Here is an 18,315-nt window from a genome sequence, read left to right as displayed (position 1 = left end):
AAGTCTTCTGAGGAGCAGCTGAGGGAACTGGGGGGGGGGGGGGGGGTAGTTTGGAGAGAGAGGCTCAGGGGGGACCTTATCACTCTCTACAGCTGCCTGACAGGGGCTGTAGGCAGGTGGGGTCGGTCTCTTCTCCCAGATAACAGGTGGTAGGACAAGAGGAAAAGTCCTGGAGTTATACCAGGGGAGGTTTAGATTGGATATTAGGAAAAATTTCTTCACCAAAAGGATTATCAGGCATTGGAACAGGCTGCCCAGAGAAGTGGTTGAGTCACCATCCCTGGAGGCATTAAAAGATGTGTTAATGTGGAGCTTGGGGACATGGTTTCAGGGTGGACTTGGCAGTCCTGGGTTAACAGTTGAACTTGATCTTAAAGGTCTTTTTCAACCTAAATGATTCTGTGATTCTATGAATCATGAGAACAGGCTGCTTTCATAGACAACAAAAAACATGTTTTCAGCCCAAAATGCGATACATTAAGCTAGTTGATGAATACACGAGGAAGACAAAAGTATCAAAGAACAGACAAAAGATAAATGCCTGAGGAAGAGGCATTTTATATATGACTGCTCAGCCAATAAAGGAGTCAGGAGCAACCCGAGTAGTAGAAATCCTACTTCTGAAGTATGCAGAAGCCGTTTTGCCTCTCGGGCGGGCACACCAGCGCTGCTGGCTGCTCTGCGCAGGGACACGCCGCCTCGGGAGCAGAACGCGCCGGCCGTGAGGGAACGTCCGGGCGGGGAGCGCGGGGCCCGGGGCCGGCCCGCCCCAGCGCCCGGAGCTGCCGTAGCGGCCGCGGTCTCCGCCCCACCCCGTTGCCAAGGCAACGCGGCGGCGTCCTGTAATGGCGGCGGCGGCGGCGGCCGGAATCTGAGGGGTGGCCATGGTGCGGAGTGAGTGTCGCCGAGAGCCGCTTTCCTCCCCTCCCCAGTGTCCCTTCCCTCCTCTCCACGACGTGCCCCACTCCCTGGCCACCGTGTTCCCTCTTCCCATGCCTGTGCTCTTTCCCTGCCATCCCCATACTCCCGTAGCAGCTCCTCTCCCCTCCTGCTTCCCTTCCTCTCCTCACTTTGCTTGGTTACCTGGTTGCCCTGCTCCCTGGTAGTAGCAACCCACCAAGCACAGCACAGGGGCGTGCTTGCCTCCCGAAACAGCCCCCAAGAGGCCCAGCAGCGGGCTGGCCCCAGTGGGGACCCCTCCGTGTGTGGGGCAGTGCCCTGCAAGGGGAAGGTGTGACTGGATGGCTTGCATCTGGGCCTAGAGCTGGCCTTGCTGTCCTTTCCCTGCAGTCATAAACGTTCAACGCCAGGTGATAATATATATTTTTTTAAGGTAGAAGTAGCCAATGCAGACACTTTATCAGAGATGTCAAAAAACCCTGAATGAGATTAAAATACATCATACTATTACTTATGAACACATAATCTTTTACAGGTAAAGCAACATGACCAAAAAGACTGGGTACTCATACATATCATCAGGAAAAAAACTCCTGAGGGATTTCCTTCCTCTCTGATTTTCCCTGTAATCTATTTTGATTGTGTACCATCACTGGACTGCCAGTCCCTTGCTGGACTAAAGCAGTGCTTTGGAAAGCAACTCTTTCTCTCTGCATGAAGCTGGCATAGGCCCGCTTTGAGCTGGTGCTGCCTGAAGGAGAATGGCTTCATCTCCTGAACAGTGTGGCAAGAATTTGAGCCTTGAAATAATGGTTGCATACTTCACTTTTCTGAAATACAGGTTCCCCCCACTGTTTCTTGATATACCTGCAGCTGTCTGCCTGCTTATTCTTTCAATTTCTTTAATGCCTTCCTTCATATCTCCTCTGTTTTGAATAAAACAAGTAATTTTTGGAAATGCAGCTATTAGTTCTTTAAGATCTGTTATCTCCAGTTGACTGATGCCACCCCTTATTTCCTCCTGCCATCACGGGAACACAGGAGTAGCTGTGATCTCTCAGGTCACTGGTCTGTTCTGTTAGGGCGCACAACGTCAGTTGATCTGGCTAATGACCTTCTTAGTGAGAAGTGATGTTACAATGTGTTTCATCAATGTCCTGGGTAAAAGCTTATATTTAAAATTTGTTTTCTCTTGCCAGTTTGTTTCCCTCATTTTTCTTCCATGAGCTAGATAGCCTACCAAATGTCAAATACTCATTCCGTTTCCTACAGCAGGTCTCCAAAATAGGTCTCTAAAGCTTTACTGTAGCTTCTATTGTGAATGATTGCCTCTGCTTTGCAAACCACCTGGTAATGGAAGCGGATGTTTTTGAATAATCACTCCAACAATCACTTCAATTTTCTTTTCATCAGCTAAGGAAAATCTGGTTGTAATAAAACTGTCAGGAATAGTTTGTATGACTTCATTTTGTATAAAGCATATAGACTATAATGTTGTCTCCAATGCATAATTATGCAGATTGTGGGGTTATCTCGCTCAGAAATACCTGTTTGCACTGGAAATACTGGCACTGAAAGATTTGCTACCAAACACTTTAGTAAGCAGGACTTTCTAATTATTATTTCCAGCAGATTTGCCAAGTAACTTATTAGAAATGTCAGTGGTTTTCATATTTTTGTATTTTAATATTTTCTATGAAGACTAAAATATTTAATCATTATTATTGCCACTTTTTTCTCTTTTCTCTATTAATTTAATCAGCTTTAATCAATGAGCTATTGAAGGGAAGATGTTTGTTAGATACAGCGAGCCTGCCCAACATGATTAAAAAAGAAATATACTTACCTTTCCCATTATGCCTGATGTGCAGACAGGATCTCTTCTTACATCAGTATCACCACTATATAATTTTGTAAATCATGTCAGATGAAACTGTTGAAGAGAAAGGAGGTTTAACTCTGCTCATCTGCAAATAATATAATATATGCAAACCCAGTTTCACCCCGTTCCCTAAGGCTGTAGATAGAGGAGCTTCACTGACACTTGTGAGTTTGGGCTGTTGTGGTACATAGATTACCCAGCTTGTAGCAGACCAGTGAATGTGTGCAGCCATTCCAGGACCACAAATAAAACTGGATGAATTCACAAAACCTTCCTGAGACAAAGAAGCAGTGCAATAATACTTCTAGTTAATGCATAGTAGGAAAAAATTGTTTTCACAGATTTCTGGATTTTTTTTTTCTTTTTACTTATTTTTCTTCAGAGCCTTTTAGGAAGGCTGGCTAGTCTTTTCTCTTTTTTTTTTTTTTATTAACAATCATGAACATACCTATGCTAATTTGATAAAACCCTATCCGTACTTCACTGTAGCTCACTGCTTGTCAAGGAAAGGGAAATGTTAGGGCTTTTTTGGTGCGGTGGACTGGAAACAAAGTAATAATATCTAGCTCAAGATTGAGTGCTGGTCCTCAGAATTCCTTTACCTTCATTATACAGAGCCTTTTCACTGTTTGAAAGATTGTCTGGCATTAAATGTTACTGCATGATAATTGGCCAAAAACTCCTTTGCTGGCTGCTAATGAGCTGGTAGTGAGGATTAAATTTCATTCTAACATAAATATTTATAAGCATTAATTAGTTATGGCTTTGCCTCAAGCATGAAAAAAAGTAAAAAATACCTGCCCACTTTCAACATTTATTCTGCTTATTTCTGTGCACATCATGATGGCAAAAGAATATGATGACACACAGTAGCTGGTTTACTTCCCCCCCTGCTGTCTATGAGGTGAACATCTGGCATCAGGAAATAAAAGAGCGTAAAACACTCCATTGCTTGTCGACATGAATCAATCTGCCACGCAAGCTGTGCTGAAGGTAGTGGATGCTGGATTAATTTCTGCCAGAGCTGTATCACATGTATGGAAGACTCAGCAATTTTCATATGGATTTTTCTAAATGTTACAGGTGACATGAGTGTGTTCCACAAATTATGTTTACTGTGGCAGAGTGGGATGAACTTACTTGGTACTTGATGTCTTTTCGAGGTGATTTTAGTTTTGTTGGTGTTCCTACCAGACATCTATTTGGTATGGTGGAACAAAAGATTTTGATGATTCTGTAAGTTGCTCATAAGTCAGATGGCAGAAAATTACTGAAGGGAAATATGACATCAGATGTTTCTTTCAGTTACTGAAGATCTTGTTAGAAGACGTGCAGAACATAACAACTGTGAAATTTTTTCACTGGAAGAGATCTCTTTACATCAGCAGGAAATAGAAAAACTAGAGTATCTTGACAAATGGTGTCGAGATTTAAAAATTCTCTATCTTCAGAATAATCTAATTCCCAAAATCGGTAAGTGCTTTCTGGATATTTTTTTTTAAATGGATTTACATGCATAATTTTGAAATCAGAAAAAAGTATCTGTTGAGTTATACTTTAAGGGAATTTAGAGTAAGTAACTACAGAAAAGTTCTTTGTTGATCTGCTCCTACAAGATTTTCTTTCCCTGTCTCTTTGGTAAATTTGTTCAGAAGCTTAGAAATTTGCAAGGGAAATTTTAAATGAAAAAGACGGTACTGAGATACAAGTCAGTAGAATATGAGTGTGGAACACCTTTGATTCATTAAAAACTAAAAAAGTCAAGGTATGACTTAAATGTCCTGTCTTTGTGGGAAACAGATAGACAGTTTAGCATATACCGTGGACTGTGATATAGGACTAGCTGTCTTCAGGTTTGTTTTAAAATTCAATTTTTATACAAATAGTGGGTTTTGTTAACATTTAAATAATTTTCATTCAGACAAAATACTTGCTTTTGTGCATAAAGACAAGTTTTTACAATGAAGTCTCAATGGTCTTCCTGCACCACTGGGGACTGTATAAGTTCATATGGTCTGTTTTGTGCTATAGGTTCACATGTTTGCTGTGCTCTCTACAGAAAGATATGACATCAAGCCTAGGGCTGGAAAAGCTTAGACTCTGCAGGTAGTGTGTTGGTGAAGAATGAAAAGTCAGAAGTGCTCAGGAATTATATTAGCGTATTTCTTTGAAGCCCCTTAAGAGGAAGAAAGAAAAATCTCTGAAGTTTTAGGGTGAAATTCTGTGCTCAGGACTTGTAAGCAAAGGCTTTAAACTCTCTGGAGGGGCTTATCAGGAAACTGTATCTGTACTGGTAACATCTGCATTTCTTAGAGTGGAGGAATCTTCTCCCAGAGAGAATAAGATTGTTGAAACTGGTTTATGCTGCTCTGCCCCATCAAAAATGGGACTAAAATAAGTTGGTTTTCCCTCTGTTACTGTGTCCCTAAATAAGGTGCAAGACTTCATCTTTTTTCAACACTCATACCTCCTTTAGGTTAGTATGGTATATCATATTACCTTTCAGATTATTGCTTTTTGGACACAAGATTTTTTAAGCAATCTCATTATTTTTGGTGTATCCAATTTTTATCTTAACATAATCTAACTTTAGGAGTTAGGAAAGTATGTAACTTACTACTTTATATATTCTTGTATACTATAACAGCTTTCCAAGATAATGAATCAGGAATAAATGAACAAAACAAACAAACAAACAAAAAGCAGCACTGTATAAGTAGTGACCAAAAGGGTTGCCCATAGGGGCTGGGTTACAAAGTACTGAATTTGAGAAGTATTTCTTCCCAGTGGATATCAACATGTCCATGCAGAGCACACAGCAGTTCTGAGCATGCTTCAAAATGTGTGTGTGCATGTATTAAATACTGGAGAGGGAGCTGGCTTCCAGCAAGAATAAAGGTCATTTGGACATTGAAAGGCATTTTATGAAAGAAGTTTATTTGAAACATCATGTAATGTGAAGAGAAATACCAGTAAAATGAGGATTTGTAGTAAATTTCAAGGGACGTAAAATAAAGTTATCTCCTTGGGTATTTTCAGTTTCATAAACAAGCCTCCTCCAGAATCTATTAGAAAGTAATACTAGTCTAAGTCTCATGGTTTTCTTCAATAAGCATAGCCTCACGGATTATACTGACTCTACTGGGATGTGCCTTCTCTCTTCTTGAAGAAAATCTTTACGCAACCCTCAAGATCAGACTTACAACAAGTTATAAGGCAACCACTCTATGGATGGGTGCTGGTTCTTTTCTGCACACAGAAAAAACTCCACAAGATACCATTGGCTTCAACACTTGTCTCTATCACATCTTCATGTATACAGGCACTGCTGTTACAGAAATAGTAAGAAAAATGAACAGCCAGCCTAATCTGCACAAATCTTTGCTGAGAAATTAATTTCATCATTTGTGAATTATGAAGAAAATATCTCTCCAAGGCTTTAGTAAACTAAGTGATAGGATTCATGTCACCAAACTTTTAGACGTCTGTGTCTTAGGCAGTTACTGTAACCTCCTTTTATAACCAGTGATGAAGAAAAGGCGTTATTTTTGAGCATGATTTGGCTCACTGGTTCTAGACAACCAACTTAAGATAAGACATATTGCACCTTGAAGAGCCTATTTTTCTTTGTTGATTATAGACAAGCCTAGAAAACTAACTCAGCTGTAGACATGATCTAAGTTGGTCAGATGAAGCTCCCTCTGCTTCAATTTCTTTCCTTGTCTCAGCAGGGACAGTTTGTACAGCAGTTGATCAGAGAAGCTTGTGAATTAGAGTTTGAGGTAAACTTTATAACTTCATTGGGTAGATTTTCCAATCAGATCTTTGAAACATCTAGTGGTTGGGGAGGAATTGGTGAATTGTGACACAAGTTATACTATGTATGTTGTCTCAGATTTATGTCTCTGACCTGTGAGTCATGTATCTCAAGTGGTATTTGCTTTTTTCAGACATTTTTGGAAATTACTAAGATTTGCTACCCTTGTCATGTGAAGTGTCGGGGGGCAGGAGGAATCCTCTCAACCCCAGGTGTTTTAACTATTAGCACCTCAGGAAAGCCAAGACTCTTCTGTCTAACCAGTCTGTCAGCGTCCCATTACAAGAACCCTTCACTGAACAGTCCCACTGGATCGGAGGGCAATTCCACTGCCTTGTTCAGGGAAACACACCGACAGCATGAGGGGAGCCCCTCAGCGGGTCTGCCCGCTTTGTTTAAATGTGTTACCTGCTGCTGACAAATGCTAGCGTCCACAAAGGACTCACACTAACAGCTTAGGGAATAACACTATTAATATTAAATTGTGACAAATTAAGGTTCATGATCACTGGTGATAAAATTACATACAACTAAATTATAATCACTAATAACAGCTAGAATGAGTTAGTTATTTAGCATGCATAAGGCAAAGTTCTTACCCAGTAGGTGTTCCTATGGGGGAGAAGACAGGCTTAGCCCGTTGACTGATCCCAGGAGTTACGACAGAGTCTTCCCTAACTTCTCCCCTCTCCTGTCCACTTTTTATACTTCATAGTACATTGCATATTCATTCATCATACACAGGATTAGTTACAAGTTTCTGGCTTCTAATGCAAATTAGTACGCACCCTCAGACAGCACTACTGAAGTTCTCTGCTAACTACGCATGCTCCTCAAATGGGGTTTTGCCCTCTTTCAGGGGGGCTATTTGAGTTGGAGGTCATGATCTCCCACTACCACAATTAGCTTTGTCTTATTTTCAACTAATTGTCTGTTGATGTGAGTGGATTGCAACATCTTATCATCCTGTTTCTTCTCGGAGCCAGAACTTTCCTCACTTGAAGGCTTCTTTCTGCATAACTTAGGTAACGGTGGTTTCACTATCTGTTCTTTGTTTCTCATGCTCCCCAAGGCTGACTACCTTGACCAGAAGTCCCTTCATGATAACTTTAGAGAGTGAGTCAGCTTGACCTAGCTGTGTGAACACTGAATCAGAGCTGGGTAATCTGAGAGTTTAGACAACAATCCCCGCCCCCCACCCCCACCCCCCACCCCTTGGATTTATTTCAGTCCAGGACTAGCCCATTTCCATCACATTTAGGTGGAGATTGAGTGACTCTAGTCATACATATTGTTGTTACTAACTGGTGTTGTGTGCCCAGTGAGGTGTAGTAGTACCTTGGAAGCAGGCAGCTTTGAGATGGAGGTGTGCGTTAGTATTACAATGAGATTATTTCATTGGCGGAAAGTAATGTCACCACAACGGTTGGCTCAGCCACAGACTTCTCATGGATTCTTCATGTGACAACTGCTATGCAGCTGATCAGCTGTGTGGTCCCATCGAGTTTCCATTCCTGCAGGGAGCACAACAGGGCATGGCCACGGTGTCTCCACTCCACTCCATCCTCCATCGCTCCTATCAGCATGTGTGGCTTAGGGAACTGTGGTGATGTAGATTCTGTGGATGCTAACTGTCCTGAACGTGATACCTGTAATTTTACTCTAAAAAATCTTTCTGTAATACTACGCTTCTGTTAGGACCCAATTTTCTTTAATTCCCACCCTCAAGGTGATTTTCCCACAACCCTATTCCCTCTTTACTTCCTTTGTGTATTCAAAGGAGGAAATGCTAGCCATTCTGACACAACACTACACACTGTGAAACTGATAATCTCAATAGTTTCTGGTGAACACAATACAGGTTAAATTCCAGATTAGAAGGATGTGTGTGGCTTTGTTCTGTTCATACTGAAGCCATATATATACTTATTTGCAGAAATTTTAAAAAGGGAGGAGAGGAAGTTTCTGGAATTAATCCGGTAGATAAAAGATCTTTTAAAACTAAATCTGTACTAAAGAAGCCATTCTTTTCTGTATAAGTCAGTTTAAAATTCTGATTTTATAAAGATTGACTAAGTGTGGCCTGGTCCTTTCTAAGTTTCATGACAAATGGAATGTTTCACCATGGTTTTTGCCAGTCCTGTTGCATTATATATGTTTTACAATTACATGAATTTTTGATAAAAAATGTTTTTAAAACCTTCCTTATTTCTTTTTATTTTTTTTTATTTTAATTTGTGTTTTCAAAGAAATTTCCTGGGTTTGTCTTTTCATTAAAATTAAATTATTAATGCTCAGTAATCTGAGACATATTCTGATTTGTCCTTCCTATTTTTCTGCTGTATTGTTTCTTTGAAGTAAAGTCTGCAAGTAAAATGATAATGTCTTTTCCAATGAAGAAAACTGAAATAACAGATCTACGTTTTCTTACAGAAAATGTGGGCAAACTAAAGAAGCTGGAATATTTAAATGTAGCTTTGAACAACATTGAAAGGATTGAAAACCTGGAAGGTCAGATTTTAAACAAACCATTTAACCTTTTCGTATTGAAACACTGAAGTTGTGACCTAATGTAAAAAAGGGTAGAAGCCATTAAGTATATCCACCGGTAAAAGTACTTTCATGACATTCAGAAAGAGCCTTTTTGTGTGCAGTGTTTCAACAAATGCTTTTTTGTAAGGAAGAGCTCCCTACTGCTGAATTTATGTAATTGAACTTCCTTAAATGTATATTCACTCACTTTTTGCATACTCTCTCACCAGCGTTGCCATGTACAATAGCTCTATTCTTTAATACTTTACAAAGTGGGAATCCAAATTTTTCATGAAATTGGTGTTTCCCCACTGTAAAGATTAGATAATTTCTTATGTAGGTTAGGTGGAGCAATGTTGGGGGTTTGGGGTTTTTTTTCTGTTTGGTTGGTTGGTTGGTTTGGTTTTAATGCTATGCAGGCTGTAAAAAGTCTCTTGTGTAATGTTTCAACAGTCATCTTCAATTCAGCAATCAAATGTCACACACAAGAAGGTTCTACACTGTGCACAGGTTGCATTGGCAGTCTGGGGTATTTTTAAAGAGTTTTTCGCATGATCCTTTTCTCTGCATGAAGTCCTGTCTGTTTTATCTGTGTTTAATCCTTTATCCTGTTGTAGTTCCTTGTACAAAGATCTAGCATTTTCCAGTACCAAAATCTAAGACTTAGAGCCACCCATAAACACGTTCCATATTACATGAATAACTTCTGATTTCATTGCTTTGTTTTCCTTGATCCTGATTCCTCCAGTTGCTGAGTCTTTAAAAAGTCCACTTTGACATGGGAACAATTAAAAAAAAAAAAGCTGCATTTTGTTTATATGTTTGATTTTTAAGTCTACAAGCTGATTCAAGAGAATGGCTTAAATTGAATAAAAAATACACAAATAGGCTGAACACAAATTTATAAAAGTTGAAAAAGTAGGTAGTACATGACATATTTGGCAATTTGTTGAGCAACGTCTGTTTTCATGCCAGTGAATTTTAAGTTTCTCTATCAGACTGCATTATTTATTGCTGTGATTTGTCATTTACTTAGGAGTCAGAACCTTTGGGAGGCAGACTTGCAAAAATTTGGTTTATTTAAATCACCTAAGAAATGGGTTTGAGTTGTTTATTTTCTTTCCACTCCACTATGCACAAAATAATTGCCAAATAGACCTGCAAAGGGAAAGAAATTATTACAGTGATGAGCATCTAAGTTGAGTTTGTTCTTAGCTAAACTTTTTTATTCTTAGAGCTAAGGTTATGATTTGTGGAGAGATTATGACAAAAGGAGAGGCTGATAAATTTTGGCTCCAGATTTTCTGGCATCTTGTGAGCTAATTTAGTTTCTGTTTATAATGAATTGTTTTGGTTAACAAACATTTTCTCCCCAGTATTTGCAATATAATCAGTGATAAAGTATTCACCATAGCTAAGTCCACAGAGTGGAAAACCTAATCTTGACTTGGAAAGAATTTTTAGAAAACCTTATCTTTACACTTGAATAATGTTAGCTAAGATTAACATTACACAGAAATAAACCCCATAACTGATCATGCTCTCCTGAGGCAGTTAGCTACTCTTTTAGCTGACTAAAGACTCAGTTGAGGAGAGGTACCAAGGCAATCAGACTGTGAAAATTTAAGTCCAGTTAATCTGAATATGTAAATTTCATAGCTTATCTAGTGTACCAGCACTGACCACAAAACTTTGATAGTGTTAAGATTCAATATTTTGGGTTTTATTGATATTCTTTTTCTTTCTATAAATGTTGTGACCTCATAAACTTAAGCTGTGAGTCACTTTTTCACTTGTGGCTTGCAGAAGATGTAATCTGATAGGATGAAATTAGTATATGGACAATAAATGCATACAGTTTTATATTCAAGTGTGTGCTTGTGTGTGTGTGTGTGTGCGTGCGTGCGTGCGTGTGTGTATGTTGTGTACATTTATGTTATAGACAAATTGTTTTTTCATACAGGTTGTGAAGAACTGAAGAAACTTGACCTGACAGCAAATTTCATTGGTGAACTCTCCAGTATTGAAGCCCTAAAATATAATATACATCTGAAGGAATTGTTTCTAGTGGGTAACCCATGTACTGAATTTGAAGGTTACAGGGAATTTGTAGTGGCAACTCTTCACCAGTTAAAAGTAAGATTTTAAAAATTAAATTTATATCCATATCAATAATGAGCATTGTCAACTGAACATACTAATCCCGAACAAAATAAATGCCTGTGATAGGAAAGCTAGTAACATTTTTCTTACTGTCCACAGGGAATTAAATCCTATTCTGAAGAATGAGTAACTACAGTAAATAGTGTGATAATAAACTGGTTCTGTTTTGACTAAACCACATGCATTTGTTAACTTTTCTGTCATTTTTATTCGAGAACCTTAAACAAAGTTTTGAAAAAACAAATGCGTTGTACGGTTATGGCTTTTTTTCTCATTGGTTTTTATATACACATTGTATTTTTAAATTATTTTCATGACTGAAGGAAGTTACCACATTGTTGGTACCATACCAACAATATGCACCAAACCAACAGTGTAATAAAAAGATAGAAGTTGGTGTAAAAATGCACTATATTGCATCAACTGTAAATAGGTACTTTGAGACTGAGGTTTTGTACAATGACTGATCAGATGTAATGATTTCCTGTTATTAAAACAAGCAATCCCAGTCCTGAAATATGCCTCTACAATTTCCCTTGAAGAAGCACAGACACCTGCTTAACTTATTAAGACTAGATTCAACTCACTTAGTTGGCAATAAACTAACACATCAAAAGAATTATTTTTGTAATAGCTTTATGAGCTGAATCAAGGTCAGACAAATATCAGAAATGGCTGAAGGGACTCTTTCTACTACATAGTTTAATAAGACCAATTGAAAATGCAAAACCCCTGGAAAATGCAAAAAGCAGCTCTCACATGCACAACACTGTTTTCAGATCTGAATGGCAACTTGTTTTTAATTCTTTTTAATACAGCATAACTTACATAGTTCTATGGAGGCTTGAAAGGCATATTTTTAAATTTATAGAGAAGGTAATCTATCAAAGTTAACCTGCAGTTTAATGTATTTATTGATTTGAATATGTTTAAAATTTCTCACATATGTATGTTGGGTTTTTTCCCCTCTGGGAAGTTTTTGGATAGTAAAGAAATAGAACGTTCAGAGAGGATTCAAGCACTTCAAAACTATCCAGAAGTGAAACAGAAAATCAGAGAACAGGAACAAGTTTACCTTCTCAAAAGGACCAGAGAAAAAGAAGAAACTCAAAGAAGGATGCAAGAAAAAAAGGACAAGAAACAAAAACAAGTGGAATCTGAGCTTGAATGTAACAGGTAGCAGTAAGCAAGAACAGTTTGTGAGCAAATGTCGCTCTTCTCTATCTTCATTAAGAATTTTGTTTTTTCTCATTGAATAGTTTATAAAATTCCACTTAAATATTTTTGGTTTTATTGTTGATTCTAGCAGAATTATTTCTCCTCATGCATGTTCTAATGAAAAATATAATTAGTTACAAACATAATTTTACTGACCTGCAGATAGTACAATAGAATTTTTGTTTCCAAACTCCAACCTAAATTTTCTGAGTGCCAAAATAGTGTAATTGATAGCTTCTTTCAGGAGAACAGCTGGAAATTGTTATTTAAGGTAATGCAGGGGTTCCAGAGAAAGCAGCTGTTCAGCTATCTGGCTTTAGAGTTATCAGATAGAAAGACTGAAATTGAATATTGCAGATCTTTTGCAACGTAAAAGGCTATGGAATGTTATTTCTATACTTCTTCCGCCTATTATCACTGAGATTGCCTAGATAACAGAAGGGTTTTTGTCTGGGGTTGTCTTCCACTACAGTTGTCATCCATCCTATATTTAATCCAATAGAGACTAAGTTCTGTGGAGCTGGCTATGGAACTTTGTCTTCATAGGTCACAGCTGTATCATAAATATAGTTTTCTCTATATATCAGTAGAGAATTTCTGAAGATTACAGAGGCTTAGGGCGATTCAGGTTCTAAGCTGGCACTTGAGGAGGTGCCTAAATAAAATATTGCTACCCTATAAATCTCTATGCTGCTGGCTGATATTAGGAATACTTAAACATCACACAGACTGAAGTTTTTTCACCTGGAAGTTGTGAGGGTATCTGAAAATTCTGCTCCTGAAATTAAATCTGTTGCATTATCTATCAGGGATTTCAGAGGGCTGGGCATAACCACATTGTCAGTTCTTAGTTAAGTCACTGAAAAATATTATATTGAATGTTTTTTTGATTAATGAAAGAGACAGAACAGAGAACATTATGCAAATATATAAGATGACCTTCTTGGTAGAGATTATACAGCTATTAGTATTGAGTCAAAAAATATTATTGCAAGAATCCATTAGCAAGTACTGTTACTTTTTCTTCATTTCATTGGGATAATATTCCATGTGATCTTGTGTAGCCCAGACTCCCTACAGGACAAAGAAAAGCATCAGGAAGAAGGAGATGGAAAGCAAGAAACGTGGAGAACAGCTGAAGATGATGAAGAAGACAGAAGGTTTTGGGAGGAGCCTACACCATATACTCCAGAATCTAGATTAGAAACTCACAGATATATTGAACAAAAACGGAGAGCTAAAGATGATATAAGGTATGTTTTTGTTTTAATATATTCTATGACTTGAAGAAGGGGAAATTTTTAACGGTACAGAGGAGAGGTAGGTGATTGCCTCATGTTAAATTTACTGAGACTGGCAGCTTAAATCCCTGTTGCCTGCGCAAATATGCTTGTAAAATTTAAATGAAACATTCAGATTGTTCACTTTGGTTTGTTTAATTCTCTAAAATGTATTTGATGCCCTTAATTTTGTTTTTTCTCAAATAAAGTTTTTAAATATAAATTTTCTTTTTAATTCCATTTTATGGACTTCAGAACTTTCAATTTTCTGTCAGATAACTAATATATTTCAATATATCCAATATTCAATAATGTAGTTCAATGTTTAAATTCTTGCAAAAAGCATTTATCCAGTGTGCAGATTGCATTGTATAAATTCCTTACAGGCCATGCTACAAAGTTTTTGCACAAGTGACACTGCCAGCAGCTTTTCTATGTAACTTTAGTAATTTTTTTACATACTTTATTAAAGATATTTGTCCTGAGTAATAAGTTTCTTCATGTTATCTGTGCTATTTGGCACGCTGAATCTGAAAATGTCTGACCCCTAAAATGTCTTTAAAACTTTCTGAAGTTGCCATTAGTTTTGCTGAACATGGAAAATTAATGCAGATACCAGCAAAAAAAGTTACTTTATTGCTGCTGTCTTATCAGTTCCACAAACAGTTAGCAATGTCTTTTTTTTTTCTTATATAAAACCATTTGTGCCAGAGATTTTTTGAGCTGTTCTTTTAAAGGGCATGATTTTCAAAAGATGTATCAAGAGTAAGTATTGAAAAAGTCACTCCTAGGGAAATCTCCAAGGAATCTGGAAATCTGCATAACTTGTTGCTATTATTAATTCAAGGTCTAGCACTTTTCCAGAAGAACTACTGTGAAACCCAGATTCTAACTAGTTAGAATTTTGTTGTTTGGCGTGCCTTGCTCTAGTCAAGAGCAAATGTGTTCCAAATGCTTCCCTCTAAATATTCAAGGACAGTCCAAATAGTGTTATAATAAAGACAGAATAAATCCTTTCTAGATTTTTATAATTTTTGAAGGCTTTTAAAGAAGTTAAAAATCCTTTCACACTTCACTTTTGGTGAAGTTTGGTGGTAAGATTTTTGTTAGGTAGCATGAGAAAGATGACAGAAAACCTCCCTTGACAACTTCAAATCATTCTTGCTGGTGGACAGGAGCTAAAATACAGCTTTAATATAAGTTATTCAGTACAAAAAGATATTTATTTTAGTATAAAATTTACATGAACTCAATCAGACTAATGCTAAATTTGAACCTACCTATGACACGTTAGCACATGTTAAATTTACCAGGTGTGTTATGCACAGTTGATAATAAACTGAGCAGCTTCAGCTGTTGTGAAATGAGTGAATACTTGTGGTTTCATTCACAGAAAATTCAGACAAATGTAAAATCAGTTGCAGATGAAAGGTGCACAGTATCTCCTTTAGCTACTTGCTGCCAGAACAAGGCCTTTTGGCTCATCTTAGCACAAAGTCAGACAAGTCATCTTAAACTAATGATTATGACATGACTGAATTTGCTTTAAAATGGTATACATGAGCAGACAGATTTTATCTAGGAACAGATTATTAACAGCTGGAAGGTGGCAGGATATAATTTCCTGAAGTCTTTCTGAGAACTGCCTGTTTAGAACAGAATGGTGGTTCATTCACTTTGCATTTAAGTGTCAAGAATGGTGATTCAGATGTAGAAACTTTTAGCTCATAAATCCCACATTAAAGCTCTAATCTGTACTATGGAATAGCGTATTAACACATGGATAGTTGTGAATCATAGAGTTATAGAATCATTTAGTTTGGAAAAAACCTGTAAAATCAGCAAGTCCGTCTGTCAATCCAGGACTGCCAAGACCACCACTAAACCATGTCCTTGAGCACCACATCTATGCACTTTTTAAACACTTCCAGGAATGGTGATTCCACCACCTCCCTGGGCGGCCTGTTCCAATGCTTGACCACCCTTTCAGTGAAGAAGCTTTTCCTAATATCCAATCTAAACCTCCCCTGGCACAACTTGAGGCCGTTTCCTCTGTCCTATTATCTGTTATCTGGGAGATATCCCAGATATCCATATCCTGTTATCTGGGAGAAGAGACCGACCCCCACCTGCCTACAGCCCCTGTCAGGTAGTTGCAGAGAGCAGTAAGGTCCCCGGTCTGAGTCTCCTCTAGACTAAACAGCCTCAGTTCCCTCACCTGCTTCTCATAAGACTTGTTCTCTAGACCCTTCACCAGCTTCATTGCCCTGCTCTGGACACACTTCAGCACCTCAACTTATTTTTATGTAGTCATTCCAGTAGCTCCACTTGAATGTTTTTATTTCTTCTTCAAATCTATTGTATTTATAGACCAAATATTTTTTTATGCTTTTTTTTCCCCTATCTGGTCTAAATTTTACATACTTTATTTCCCTTATTAGTGATTTACCTTTAGTGTTCTCATAATTTTGAACTTAAGTAAGAAACTGGTTTGGTAACAAAAAAAAAAAAAAAAAAAAAAAAAGCAATGTATTGCATTGTCTTTTTGAGAAATGGCAGGTTTTTACATGTCAGCTTTTTTACAGCATGGCAAGTAGCCATGCACGCTAGATTGACCAGCTGAAGAGTGGATTAATACAGTGACAATTACAGAGATGTATTTTTAAAGAAAGCATAGACATTTTTTAGCTACATGCAAGCAGATTTTTATTTTTCATGTTCCTTACTCTTTCTCTACTTGCTCATGACCAAGTAATTTATACAGGAAAATATCAGTACTACAAGTCTTAATGATCTGACAGTGATCTGCTTTGTTATGGCAGATAAATTTAATTAGCTTGTTCATTGCACTAAATGAAAACCAGATACAGTTTAGTTGTTGATGGCTGGACAAAAACAGTGAAGGTTGAAGTCTCCATTGGTAATATGTATTGTATTTTTTGAAGGAAGAACACAACAAATAATGTAATAGATTTATCAACAAATAATCTATATGTATGCACTGTCGTCATGCTCTATCCTGTTTGGCACTGCCTGTAATCTTTTGACCATTAAAATTCTTTTTACTAGTGCAGAATAGTGATTGATAGACATGTTATTTACAGATAGGCTAAGCATTTGTTCAGTAAGAATAATTAAGTTATCATGAATAAAAAATTCTTTAGAATGGCTTGCACATACATCAAATCAGTTAACAGTAAGGATACCTCACGATTAGTGTGGCTATTCATAACTAGAAAAACATCCCATTTTATATGTTTAAGCAATCCAGTGATTTCTTAAGATATACTAAATAAATCTGATTTATTACTGTGGGATAGTGGACATTGTAACAGACAGAACTTATTATTGGTGTAAGATGTGATATTACAAAGCATTTACTCATCTATACATGATGCTTTTAATGTGGAATTGGACATTTGATATAATCTGTTTTGTTCCTGAAATAAGTTGCAATCTTAGTATCAAAAACCAGATAATTCTTTCCCCTTGCTGTCCTCTTCTTTCTTGTTTGCTATTAAACATAAACTACCAGAATGTGAAATGATAAATCATTTTTTGTTCTGTTTTTAAAGGGAATCAAAAAAGAGAGAGAAACCTCTTCGGACACTGATCACTGCAGAAGGAAAAGTTCTGAATGTGAATGTTCCTAAGTATGTAAGGTTAAGAGGTTAAACAGGGTAACCTCTTCATAGTTGGTTTGGGCAACTATATTCAAAATATATATTATATATAATATATATGTAAATATAATATAAAAATATATAACACCATAAAAATAAGAGGGCTGAAAAATTATCATTAGAATATGATTTTCCTCGTGGGCAAACTGACATAAATTTATATTCTGATGCTGGAAAAAGAATTACTTTTCAGTGAGTAAAGTGTTGAACGTTGTTTAATTTAACATATTGGTCTCTGATGACTAAAGAATTTGTTTTTCTGTAAAAGATATAAGGCATTTTACTCTTTTCCTTCTATGGCAAGGCTCTCTTTCTTGAAGCATCTTGCTAATAGTGGAAAAAGTTTAACTGGTTTGTCTACTGAAGATAAATGTGTATGAGTAGATATGTAGAAAAATATGTCCAAGTAATATTTCTGGACAAAATAATTCTGTCCTCTCATGACAGATGTAAAACTGGCAGAATTGGAAAGGATATTTAATTAACTGCTACAGCATGAGGTCCTTTGACACTGCATGAGGTCTCTAGCAACACAGGCTAGTGATACAGGGAGGTCTCTGGTATGTTATCATTGACAAAGGCACCTGGGTATCCAAGTGTTTTGGAACGAGTTTCCAGGGATATCAGCCATGCGTTACCATTGGTTTCACTTGACCCAAGCCTCCCTTTTCTAAGGGAAAACAGGAGACAGAGTGCAAATATTTCCTTATAAACAGCTCCCCCACGAGCTTCCAACAGGAGACTGTGATCAAAAAGTGGCCTACAAAGGGTCATTTACCTGTCTGCTGCCCTCTGAGCAAGTTTTTCCATCTTAAGACTGATATAGCTACAAAACAAAAG

General features: G+C 37.4%; 1 protein-coding gene across 1 annotated transcript in view; it reads left to right on the top strand.

The window, feature by feature from the left end:
• Nucleotides 1-4,074: 4,074 nt before the first annotated feature.
• DNAAF11 (dynein axonemal assembly factor 11) overlaps nt 4,075-18,315 on the top strand; it is a 28,274-nt gene continuing 14,033 nt past the window's right edge. The window contains exons 1-6 of the mRNA XM_005237235.4: nt 4,075-4,255; nt 9,033-9,110; nt 11,095-11,267; nt 12,271-12,470; nt 13,577-13,765; nt 17,368-17,445. Of these exons, the coding sequence (XP_005237292.4) occupies nt 4,075-4,255; nt 9,033-9,110; nt 11,095-11,267; nt 12,271-12,470; nt 13,577-13,765; nt 17,368-17,445 (899 nt within the window). The remainder of the gene's footprint in view (nt 4,256-9,032; nt 9,111-11,094; nt 11,268-12,270; nt 12,471-13,576; nt 13,766-17,367; nt 17,446-18,315) is intronic.

The sequence above is a fragment of the Falco peregrinus genome, chromosome 3 (assembly GCF_023634155.1).
Source record: "Falco peregrinus isolate bFalPer1 chromosome 3, bFalPer1.pri, whole genome shotgun sequence".
Taxonomy (NCBI): domain Eukaryota; kingdom Metazoa; phylum Chordata; class Aves; order Falconiformes; family Falconidae; genus Falco; species Falco peregrinus.
The sequence above is the reverse complement of the archived record's forward strand: the minus strand, read 5'-3'. Positions and strand labels throughout refer to the sequence as shown.